The following is a 12,500-nucleotide window of genomic DNA, read 5'->3' as shown; positions in this document are numbered from 1 at the left end:
CATTCCGACATCCATAAGGCTGGAGATCCTAGACCACATCCACGACCGGTCATCAAGGTGTCATGAAATGTCGCGAGAGGGCAAAGCGATCAGTATGGTGGCCAGGTCTTAGTCGGCAAATTGAGAATCTTGTCAAGCAATGCCGCAAGTGTACGGAACGGAGGCCAAATATCAACGAACCCTTGATCCCAAGTGCAATTCCGGATAGACCATGGCAAATGATCGGCACGGATATTTGCTATGTCAAAAAGCGTCCCTATCTGATTGTGGTGGACTATTTCTCAAAGCTCATCGAAGTCAGCTACCTAGCCTCACTCAGCTCCATGGAAACAATTCGAGCCCTTAAATCGGTATTCGCTCGACACGGGATACCAGAAATCGTGCACTCGGATAATGGCCCCCAGCACGACTCGGTAGAATTCTCCAAATTCGCTGGAGACTGGGAGTTCAAACATGTCACGAGCAGCCCCCTCTACGCACAGTGTAACGGGGAAGCAGAAAGAGCGGTGCAAACTGCAAAGAACCTGCTACAGAAGGAAGAAGACCCTGCCAAAGCTCTTCTGGCCTATCGATCCACACCGCTGCAAGGTGGAAAGACACCTTCCGAGTTAGGTACTGTTTGGCCGGCAGATAAGATGTACACTACCTTGTATCCCAGCAGCCCTTCAACCCAGCTGGCCGGGAATAGAGGAATGGAGACAGGAGGAGAGTGAACGGAAGATAAAACAGAAACAGAACTACAACTTGCGACACAGAGTCAAGGAATTGGTTCCCTTCCAGCCAGGCGAGCGTATATGGATTCATGACGAAAACAGACCAGCTACAGTCAAGAACCGTGCCCAGGCTAAGAAGCCACGATCTTACCTGGTAGAGGCCTCCGGCAGTATCTTGAGGAGGAACCGATCCGCTCTTCAAACATATGCTGACGAGTCGTTGAGCAGCGACGAAAGGAGGACCAGACCAGCTGTGCCAGAACCAGCCGTTATATCGAAGGACTCTGTCATGCGTACGCGTTCCAGACGACTGATAAAGCCTCCCCAAAGACTTGACTTGTAGTCCAATATCACCTGATAGAGACAAACAGAGAAACATTGTGTATTATAACTTTTTTTTGCTAGTCTTCTTTCGAAATGTTTCAGTTCACTTTTTTTTAATTTTTGCAATAACAATATTAATCATTTATAAAGTAAAGTACGATCGTCTGGGTGAGTGTAGTCCTGAGAAGGACTGTTTGAGATGACATTGACTGACGTTTCGACAACCTGAGCGGAAGTCATCTTCAGAGTCAAGTGATTTGTGTAACGTCAGTAGATACAGGCCAAATATCAACGAACCTAGCCTAGATACTATAAGAACTCCGGTCGGACCGGAGTTCTTATAGTATCTACTGACGTTACACAAATCACTTGACTCTGAAGATGACTTCCGCTCAGGTTGTCGAAACGTCAGTCAATGTCATCTCAAACAGTCCTTCTCAGGACTACACTCACCCAGACGATCGTACTTTACTTTATGATATGACTCCTGGGTTCAAACCATTTACAATTAATCATTTAGTAGAATACTTAAAAAGGGAGATGTGGTATTAATCATTTACTAGTGATGCATTTTAACCTTATAGGGGAATTGATTAAAGAGGGATATGATTCATTCTGATCTATAATATGGCTCGCGTGGTTCTCTACTAGAGTAAATGTACACCTACTAATTCAATGGTATTTTTGCGTGGCCTACTATATATATGTAACAGGAAAAGCAGATCTTAACAAGTGTTATTGAAATCCAAAAAGAAAATTGGGGGTAACCACACATTTTCAAAGATAATTAATCAACAACATTTGTAAAAAGCTTTAACCCATTGACTCCTAAACCGGCTGTAACCAGCCGCGCGCAATGACCCCTGAATTACCTATTACATTATCGTCGCTGATAGATCATTACGCCCCTTTGAATAAAAGAACTGTTGTAAACAGGCCATGTGTTCCCTGGATTGACTGTGATATCAAGGCAGCAATCAGAGAGAGGCGAAAAGCTGAATGTAAATGGCGGGCTAGCAAGTCACTCGCGGATTTTGCGGCATTTCAAATAAAAAAGAATTACGTCACTAAACTTATGAATAGTGCACGCTCCAAGTATTATAGCAACTTTATCCGCGACAACAGCACTGACCAACGGAAATTATTTAAAGCAGCCAAGTCCTTACTTTCTGAGTCTGACTCTATCGTTAGCGGATGGGACTGACACTTAAGTTTAAGTTTAAGTTTAATGATGCTTTGTCATGGTAATGTATGTACAATAGAAATAAAATTCGAGAAATAAATAAAAACGCATGACCGGAGAATAGTTGGGGGAAACTAAATTCCCATACTAAGAATATTCCCCATGACTAAATTATCTATGAAAATTTGAAAAAAAGAAAGCTAACCAAACGAATCACATCTCACTTTAAGATTGACACAAATAATCTAAAAGATAGGATTTAAAACTACTCAATGAAGACGCATGCATAATGTTTGATGGAATGCTATTCCAGTCCGTTATATAGCGATTAAAAAAAGAAAATTTGAAATAATTTGTACGTGTCTTCTTAGGTCTTATCTTGAAATTATGGTTCCTACGCGTTTTCGATAATACATTAAAATCGAAAAACATATGAGGATCTATGTCACAGTGCCCAAAAAAAAATCTTGTACATATGCACTAAGCAGATAAACTTCCTTCGTAACTCAAGCGAGGGCCATTTCAAGGTCCCGAGTCTTTCCTGATATTCTTTCTCTGATCCGCAAATAACTCGAGTAGCTCGCCTCTGTACTGACTCTATGCTTTTGATGTGCTTCACTAAGTAGGGATTCCAGACCTGACAACCATATTCCAAAATTGGACGCACTAAAGTCTTATATGCTGTCGTAACTCCTTCAGGATTGTGTGAACCAAAGGTTCTTCTTATGAGACCCAGAACTTTATTAGCTTTAGCACAGATATAGTTTATATGGTAGTCCCAAGACAGGGAAGACTCCAGCCAGACTCCAAGGTGCTTATGGTGGTCCACTGCTGATAAGGGTTTGTCGGACAACCAGTACTCGTGATGGCGAGGATCCTAAGATTTTGATAGGTGAAGGACCTTGGACTTTTCAGACTTCAGAGTGACAAGCCAGGAATTACACCAGTCATAGGCACTATGAAGGTCAGTTTGAAGTTCATCACAATCAGACACTGAAGCAACTTTCCGGTGAAGGATACTGTCATCAGCAAAGAGTCCACAGTTACACTTAACGACTAAGGGGAAATCATTAATATATACGAGAAAGAGCAACGGGCCCAAAATGCTTCCTTGAGGCACTCCAGAAGTTACTTCAGACCAGCCGGAAGAATGGCCGTCAATTATTACTCTTTGTCTTCTGGTAGTCAAGAAGTTTGTGATCCAATCCAATAATTGACCGTTGATTCCGTGATGTTGAAGTTTTAGTAGCAAGTGTGGATGAGAGACTTTGTCGAAAGCTTTCACAAAGTCTAAAAAAATTGCATCCATGGAGTCACGCTCTTCACGAATACGAAGCCACTCGTGGACAAGCTGGAGCAGCTGAGTTACACATGAGCGTAGTGGTCTGAAGCCGTGTTGATTATCACACAATAACTTATTATCAGAAAGAAAATTCATTATGTGATTGTGTACAAGACGTTCTAAGGACTTGACGATTACACTAGTTAAAGAAACCGGGCGATAATTATCTACTGCCGTTTGTTCCCCTGACTTAAAAATTGGAACTACGTTGGCTGACTTCCAGTCAATAGGTAGTGTGCCACGAGAGAGGGTGTAATTAAAGAGCCTTGCCAAGATTGGAGCTACATGTAGCTCCATGTGGCATTCATTGAGCAACTGCGGGGAAACCCTGTCTGGTCCACAGGCCTTATTTACATTTAGAGATTTAAGTACTTTAGCCACTTCAATAGGTGTACAAATCAGATCATGAATGAGATATGCAGGCAAAACAGTAGAATAATCACGTCCAGGTCCCGGTGTGGATGACAGATTATCAGTCCTATCATTAAATACTGAACAAAAGAATTGATTAAAGACGTTTGCTTTTTCCTCTGGAGTTAATGCGCGAGATCCTTTATATATAATACAACCAGGTGTATTCTGCTTCTTTGTACGTGATTTCACAAAAGACCAAAATCGTTTCGGGTTGGTGTTTAAAGAAGCCATGAGGTCTTTGACATATGCAAAATAGGCTTTGTTTAAATTGGCTTTCACCAAGTTGCTAAATTTTTTATAGTTGGCCCATTTCGCTTGATCCCCAGAGAATTTCGCCTTCTTCCAAAGTCTTCGCTTCTTGTGTAAGAGTTTCTTCAAGTCTGAGTTAAGCCAAGGCACATCGTGTCGACGTTTAATCAACTTCTTCTGAATATTACGTTCTACAGCTTGGAAAAATAAGGTCTTCCATGCTTCCCACACATCACAGAGCTCATTAAATAAATCGTATCCCATGGGATCTTAACAAGATCCTCCTTAAGACCTTTCCAGTCTGCTGTGCGATAGTTGTAAACAAACCTTGGAGCCTGTTTAAGTCTACCAGGTTTAAGTTTCCAGTCAAATTCGATCGAGGAATGATCCGAATTTCCAAGGCCTTCACAAACAGTGATGTTCATTAAACATTCAGGAGTGTTTGTAAGGATCAAATCCAGAATATTTTCGCTTCTCATGGGTTCAAATACCATTTGCTGTAGAAAATAGTCATTCACAATATCACAGAACACAGTCGATAAGGCATGGTAGCATTTCGGTACCTCGCCCCATGTGATATTAGGAAGGTTGAAATCTCCAAGCAATAATAATGGTAAGTTTGTACCACTGCGATCAATTAGCGAAAGTGATTTCTGCAACTCGTACAGATAAACAGCATCAGATGAAGGCGGTCTATAAAAGACACCGACTAGGAATTTTGATCCATGTGAAGGGATGATGATTTCGCACCACAGTATTTCGCAGTCCGTCTCGAAATCCAAACGCCTTACACAGCCCAGTTCCACATTACACGCGAGCATTACACTTCAGCACTTACACTTCAGCATTACACTTCAGCACTTGCTAATGATATTGGAGAGTTCTTCCTTCGGAAGGTTAAAGACATCCACTCGAAGTTGGAAACCAGCAGTTCATCATTTTCCATGGTTGATTCTACTGTTTCACGTAGTGCTGATGTTTCATTAACGGAGTTTAATACTCTCTCTGTGGATGATGTCAGGAAATTAATATCCTGCTCGGCCAAGAAGTCCTCCTGCTTGGACCCCATGCCAACTGTAATGGTTGTGCAGTGCTTAGATGAGCTGCTACCTGTTATTACGACAATTATCAACATGTCTTTAAAGCGCGGTCACTTTGCCGACAAATGGAAGGAAGCAATAGTCAGCAATTTGGCCTTTATCTCCAAGCTGACAGAGACTGCTGTTGCGGACCAACTGCAGTCTCACATGTCTCGCCATGGCTTGTACCCAGTTCTCCAATCTGCATATAGATGCCATCACAGTTCTGAGACAGCCTTACTAAAGGTCCGTAACGGCATCCTTCTTAACATGAATAAGCACGCCGGGCTGGCGAGGGATTAAAATCGGCACGCTCGTTAGCCCGCAGTAACTACTTTTGCTCAGCGGGTTTTTGCAAAAGTGTTGTTTACTTATCCAATATGGCAGAACTCATCGTGAATATACACGATACTGTTACTTCTTATATTGCTAATGCAACAGATAAGAATTTAGCGACAAAAATTGGCGATGAACGTTTAAAACTTTCAAGAGCCGTAGTTAAACACCACACGTTTCCAGAACAACAACGTTACAAGTTTTATCTGGCACAGCCCTCAAGAATGCTCGCAAGAGAGGTTTACAGGTGGAATAAAAGCATCTGTAGAATGCTGAAACGTTCTCCGTCACTTCGCAACCCCTGGGGAATAACACTTAAAAGAAGCCTACCACTTGAGCTGTTTGATACCTTAAAGACAACTGTTATTGCCTATGGCTGGGGACAGGTGACCAGAAGTACTAATCACGTGGAGGAATTAATAATAACAGAAGAAGATCATTTCAACAGTTTTATAATGTCTTGGAGCAACAAGTTTCGACGTCAGCTGGAGAAGACAGAAGTGCTAATAAAAGTGGAGCAAGACGGTGGATATAGTCGAGTGGTGGTCGATGCAGCCAGGCCAGTAAAGATAAAGTACTCTAAGAACCTAGAAATGCTTACTTTGTCTCTCGGTTATGGCCACTGGAACAGAGTAGGTGTTTCTCAACATTCCTTTTGCAGTGGTTGAATATTGTGAATTATTGCTATAAAGGGATTTAGTCTGTGGCATCAGTTAAATGTTTGATTTTAATATACTGCCTGGAGTTATTTAGGGCCTCTTTATAAGGTCTGTAAGGACAAAAAAAAAGTCCTTTATTTTCATCCTGCTAATTCTTAACTTTCGTGATTATGTTTCTAAGAGGGTAAATAGTCAGTCAGGTATACTTTGCACAATATTTTTTTACTATCAGCCTATCTACTAAATTGAATGGGGTTAAGAAATGTTTATTGCCCACAAAAATGTTCTCAGTCCTGATTTTCTTCATTTACCAGCCCTCCCTGCCAATAAATGATGTGAACTACATTGCTTTTCTAAGTAAATTAATCATAAACAGACTTTTTCTTTACAACAAAGTATATTGATAAGAAACATTCCATGAACGTTCTGAAAGAATACTGATCAAAAGTTTCATAATTGACATGTTATAATGTTTACATCAGTTGTCAAACCAAGAAAGCAATGAAATACAATTGTATGTTAAGAATAACTGGTAGTGAACCTCTAGCTCTTGGCAAATTGCTTCATCAGTTTCAACTCTACTGAAACCAAGAAAGCAATGAAATACAATTGTATGTTAAGCTCCAACACTAATAATTTACAAGTTGTGTTCAACATGGAATGAGTGAAATTGACAATTCTGTCTCATAATGTTGCTCCCAGCCCTCCCTGCCAATAAGTGATGAGAGCTACATTGCTTTCCTAAGTAAATTAATCATAAACATACTTTTTCTTTACAACAAAGTTTATTGATAAGAAACAATCCATGAACATTCTGAAAGAATATTGATCAAAAGTTTCATAATTGACATGTTATAATGTTTACATCAGTTGTCAAACCAAGAAAGCAATGAAATATGTTAAGCTCAAACACTAATAATTTATAAGTTGTGTTCAACAATGAGTGGAATTGACAATTCTGTCTCATAATGTTGCTCCCAAAAATACAAATGTAAGAATAAAAAGTCCAGTGAGGTTTTACAAGAAGTTTCGCAATAAGCATGCTGCAAATCTGCTTGGAAAGCAGAACGTGAGGCTGAAATCGCTAGAAAAATACACTGAGCATGTTGCAGATTTCTTTATCAAGTTCTGCATTGTGTGCAGATCTGTAAACAGCCTTATAAAGGCTTGATGAACAATAAACACATTTTGCTTGGTTTTCACCCATTTTAAAACCACAGTAACAAAACCCAGGGAGGTGAGCCTCTTTAGGTGTGTACTTGTCCTTGCACTTGACATAACGAAAGTGGAATGGGTCTGTTTTTCTAAGCCAGATAGAGCTAATGTACTCATGGCGCATAACTAACCTCCAGCGAGTTGTGAGGGTAGCGTGCCGTGCAAATGATGACAGGGTTACATGTTTAGCCTCAATCAATCAATCAATCACTTTATTTAGTAATGCAGGTTACAGAATGGCAGCCAAAAGGCTGATGTGGACCTACAACGAACTAATAAAATGTGAATCTAAAATAATTTATAACATCATCCTATAGTACTTAAATATTCAATACGAACCATTAAAATAAGATTCATAGCTAAATAAGTTACGAATTAATCTAAAATTTACATGCAATATAATAAAACTTAAACTCATCGCCAATGGACGAGCTTGGAGATGGTGCCTGCCAAAGTGGGCGGCGATTCCGGGGCGAGCAACGAGGCTTGAGCCACAGGCCATGAGCAGAGCACACAGGCCTCCACGGCAACTCTGCGAGCGGCCACCACCCACCAGGCACCGTCACACTGACCAAGTCAGTGGAGATACTTACCAACCCTATACTTACCGAATCCACCAATGAGGGAGGGAAGGGAAGGGGAAAAAAGCGGAACAACTGAACGCTTGCTGCTTGAAACAAACAGCACCTCACACAGCAGAAACGACCAGCACATGCGAATCGAGAAACCCGTATGTCACCTCAATGCGCCTGATTCCCAGACCACCGCTGACCAGCATTGGCTTGATTTTAACTTAGCCTAAATTACATTTAGCCACATTTAAACTCATCGCCAATGGACGAGCTTGGAGATGGTGCCTGCCAAAGTGGGCGGCGATTCCGGGGCAAGCAACGAGGCTTGAGCCACAGGCCATGAGCAGAGCACACAGGCCTCCACGGCAACTCTGCGAGCGGCCACCACCCAAAGACCACCCCCAAGGGTGCTTGGAAGGCGAAGGGGCCGCGAACAGGGATGACGTGGAACCTGCGCCACCACCCAAACTCACACAAGCACCCACCCCCAGCTCAAGACACGACACTGGACGACACTTACCCGAGTACCGTGAAGCTGATCATGAAATAAGACTGAGAGGTCTGCTAACCGAGGCAAGGTGAAAAGGAGGCACTAAAGCAAGGTCCGCCACAGCTCCTCCGGCCGCGAGGCATGAAGAAGGTTCTGCCTGATGTAGGAACTGAACCAGGAAATTGCCAAGGACTTCCCGATTGATTAAAGGAGTCCTGGCCAGACACCGCAGGCAGGCGCAAGCAAGCCACAAGCGACCCTAAAAAACGGAAGAGGACTGGTCCGCTTGATTTCCTGCAATCCGCATGATTTCCTGTGATCCGCATGAATTCCCACGTTGCCCGGGTCACGAGCCAACTGAGCCAGACGCGAGATGAGAAGAGAGGGAAGCCAATGACTCGGATGGAGTGCGAATGTACGACTGGTAAGCTGAACTACACCAACGACCCAAGGCCTGAATAAGATGATCGGGGATGCCGTTGCGAGCTGCCACCGTGGCCGCACCAATGCGAAAACTGTGACTGGAGAAATTGCCCGACACACCTGCTCCAGCAAGGATTTCTCTGAGACGAGCAGTGAGGACAGCGCGAGTTAGGGGCCGACCATCCTGGAAAAGAAAGAGAGGGCCACCCGAGTTCCCTCTCACAGCCAAATAGGCCAAAACAGCTTGAAGGGCGCACAGAGGAAAGCGTCCCCGGCCAATGTGGACAAAGCAGCCTTTCCGAAAAGGGTCAGTCTTGGAGGCTTTAATCCGAACGCGCAGGCAGGAAGGATTGGCGTCAGAGTCTACTGAAATGTCACCGACACTTAAGTGGAGTGCCGGGGTGAAACTAGCCAAATTAGGAACAGTAAATTCAGCAGATCGGAGGAAGCCGAAATATGCTAGGTTGCAGGCGGCCCAAAACATGCAGTGGTCAAAAATTGATAAATCCAAAGACCTAAAGATGATCATCAAAATGTGATCCGTAATAGGAAGGCGCTGAGCCTCAGGGGAACCTTGGGTCCGTTTGATCCCACGAAGAACCCGCTGCAAACGTAGACAGTTCACCAGAGGGTCTGGGAAGCCTTCTTCGATATGCAGGGCACGAACTGCTGAAAGGTAAACTTTGATCGAAGAGTGCTGAACCGATCCCGCCAGAAAAGTGGCAAAGAGGCACAATGTCCATTCATCGGTGGGGCACGGGGAGCCACTGGGATGCAACTTGCCCAAATGCGCACAGAAGTTGACAAATTTCCTCTGGCCAGATGCGTAAGATCTCCGGGTGGAGTCAGCCAAACCATGGGCTAACAGGAACTGGCACTGCCGCTCTAATGAGAGCCGATCAATTCTTCCAGGAGATGAGGTGGAATGGACACTGGAAGCGACTGAGCCTGGGGTGCTAACCTCCGGAACTCCTGCCAATGAAAGCGGGACAAAGCGTCAGCAATGCAATTATGAACCCCCGGAACATGCTGAGAGGCAAAGGAGAAATTGAAACGAGCCGCTGAGGCGAGAAGATGGCGAAGCAAGCGCATTAACACGGGAATCCTGGATGTTCTAGAGTTGAGGATATAAACCACGGCCTCATTGTCGGTGCGAAACAGAACGTGGCGCCTGGCGAAGTGGGGCCCCCAAACATGAGCGGCAATGATAATCGGGAACAACTCTTTATAGGCGATAGAGTGAGAGGCTTGAGAAGAAACCCATGCGCCGCTGAACCACTCCCCATTGAAGTAAGCACCAAAGCCAAGGGAACCGGAAGCGTCCGATGTAACTTCGAGGTCAGGGGTGGCCGACATGCCGGGAAACAACCAAAAATAGACGCCATGCCAAGAGGACAAAAACTGAAGCCACCACTGAAGATCCAGGTGAAATTCAGAATTCAGGCGGATTGGATGGTCCCGTTTACGAAAACACCGGAGCAGATTGATCATACGACGCAGGAAGGTACGACCGGGCCACACGACCTTGGCGGCATAATGCAAGTGGCCAATGAGGGACTCCAGTTTGCGCCGAGTACACCAGCGACGATTCCGCCACGACTGCAGCAGCACCTGTAAAGCAAGGAGCTTGTCCGAGGGGAGGCAGGCCACCTGAGCCACTGAGTCTAACTCAATGCCCAAAACAACTAAACGCGTGGACGGGCCAATGCACTTATCCGGGTGGAGTGGAAGTCCTAAGGAGCGGCAAACAGCTATGGAAGTGGCTAAGTTCTCAGCACATTGGTTAGTATCCGGCGGTCCTGCAGTAATAAAATCGTCTAAAGAATGTAACAGCGCAGAAACATTGTGTGTATGTAGGAGAATCCACTCCACCATGTCCGCCACAGAATTGAAAATATAAGGAGCAGAGCGGAGGCCAAATGGTAACGCTAAATCAACATAATAGTGCTTCCGCCATCTCATACCCAAGAGATATCGATCAGATGGATGGACAGCTATGTTGCGGTAGGCTGCCTCAACATCGAATTTAGCAATCAGGGCACCTAAGCCATAGCTTGAGATCATACGAATGATCTGATCAACCGTGATGTATTGCATGGTAAACTCGTCAGGGTCAATGCCATCATTAACACTTAGCCCACCGGGGGATGACAGGTCCACTATGAGCCTCCACTTGCCTGGTTGACCCTTTTTAGGGATAACTCCAAAACTGCTAACGTGCAAATGAGGGAAAGGTGGGGAGGAAAAAGGTCCTGCAACCCTCCCAAGGGAGACCTCGTTAGCCAAGTAGCGGTCAATGACCTCGGAGTGTTGATTAGCAGAGGCCTTGTTTGACTTAGCTGATTTTAATTTCTTGGAATGCTGAAATCCCAGGCGAAAGCCATTCCTGAGGCCGTCCAAGACAAAGGCGACAAGATGTTGGTCCGGATGTTGGGACAACTTGGCAGCGAACACTTCAGGCTTTAGAGGGCTAACCACGGACACCGGGGGCAAGGGGTTGGAGACTGGAAGGAAACAGAATGAGAGATGGTAATTCCCCGCTAACGACCCTACCCCCCCCCCTCCTGAAGTAAGGGCAGCAATACAGCAACAGTGAGAAAAGTTTAATTCAACAAGCCCAGAGCACAACAGGGGCAAGCAAAGAAAACCGTGAGAAATTCTAATAAAACTGAACAATCGATAAAGCATGCAGTATAAAGAAGTCTGCCTGCCATAAGGTGAAAAACTCAATACAAAAAAGACATGAACTAGAACGAAACAAAAGGCCACGAATAAGGCGCAAGGAAAAAAAAAAAAAAACGACTAACTACATAATGAACGAAGTACACGCAACATGTTCTAAAGTTCTGAGAAGGGGAAAACTTCTTGGAGCCAATCGTTACTGACGCCGTGCTTTTTGGCCAGCTGAGGCACTAAATGCCGGAGACCGAGATCTGCGCCTGACAGAACTCTCCTGCTTACGTTCTGGTCTAGAACTGCATGATACGGAACGATGGGCGCCGCCACACGTGCTACAACGATGATAATAGCGGCAAATCGTATAAGGGGTGGTGCACCTTCCCTTGTTCCAGGACATACAAGGGATCCTCGAAGAGCTGGAACCCACTGGTTCAGAGGAATCCGGCGACGTGCCGAGGTTGGGGCTGCGAGGAGAAGCACCACCGGCGTGAAAAGTGAAGAGCTGTGCGTTCATGGTCGACCAATCGGCCAACCGAGTCGCCGCAGCGTGTTCGCGAAAAGCTTTATCGTAAGCAAGCCAAACCCGTCCGCTAAACTGGCGAGAAATCCGCAAGATTAATAACTTGTACAAGGTTAAATCTTTCCAACGATGAGGGAAAAACGACGTTAGGACAAGCGAGTACACCGTGAAGGCTTCCGTCCAAGTGGTGATATCCTCGATACTCCGATGAGGTTTCTTCGGGGGAGCTGATAGAACCAAACGCCCATCGAGCATTAACTGAGGCTCGGTCTCTGAGCTGACCAAATTCACCGCTAAAAGTT

General features: G+C 44.6%; 2 protein-coding genes across 2 annotated transcripts in view; both read right to left on the bottom strand.

Annotated features, from left to right (window-relative positions):
- Positions 1-7,065: 7,065 nt before the first annotated feature.
- Positions 7,066-12,500, bottom strand: part of LOC138032275 (uncharacterized) — a 13,500-nt gene continuing 8,065 nt past the window's right edge. The window contains exon 7 of the mRNA XM_068879920.1: positions 7,066-7,704. Within this exon, the coding sequence (XP_068736021.1) occupies positions 7,700-7,704 (5 nt within the window). The 3' untranslated portion in view covers positions 7,066-7,699. The remainder of the gene's footprint in view (positions 7,705-12,500) is intronic.
- On the bottom strand, positions 8,923-11,130 carry LOC138033290 (uncharacterized). The gene is made up of 2 exons (XM_068881048.1): positions 10,164-11,130; positions 8,923-9,960 (listed from the first exon to the last, which is right to left on the bottom strand). Exons 1-2 carry the CDS (start codon positions 11,094-11,096, stop codon positions 8,923-8,925), a joined length of 1,971 nt encoding a protein of 656 aa, XP_068737149.1. The 5' UTR covers positions 11,097-11,130.

The sequence above is a fragment of the Montipora capricornis genome, chromosome 14 (assembly GCF_036669925.1).
Source record: "Montipora capricornis isolate CH-2021 chromosome 14, ASM3666992v2, whole genome shotgun sequence".
Taxonomy (NCBI): Eukaryota; Metazoa; Cnidaria; class Anthozoa; order Scleractinia; family Acroporidae; genus Montipora; species Montipora capricornis.
The sequence above is the reverse complement of the archived record's forward strand: the minus strand, read 5'-3'. Positions and strand labels throughout refer to the sequence as shown.

Coding starts and splice junctions, on each gene's coding strand:
- LOC138033290 (XM_068881048.1), bottom strand. CDS start 11,096: ATGCAATACATCACGGTTGATCAGATCATTCGTATGATCTCAAGCTAT. Junction 9,961..10,163: donor CCCACTTCGCCAGGCGCCAC/GTTCTGTTTCGC, acceptor GGAGTTCCGGAG/GTTAGCACCCCAGGCTCAGT.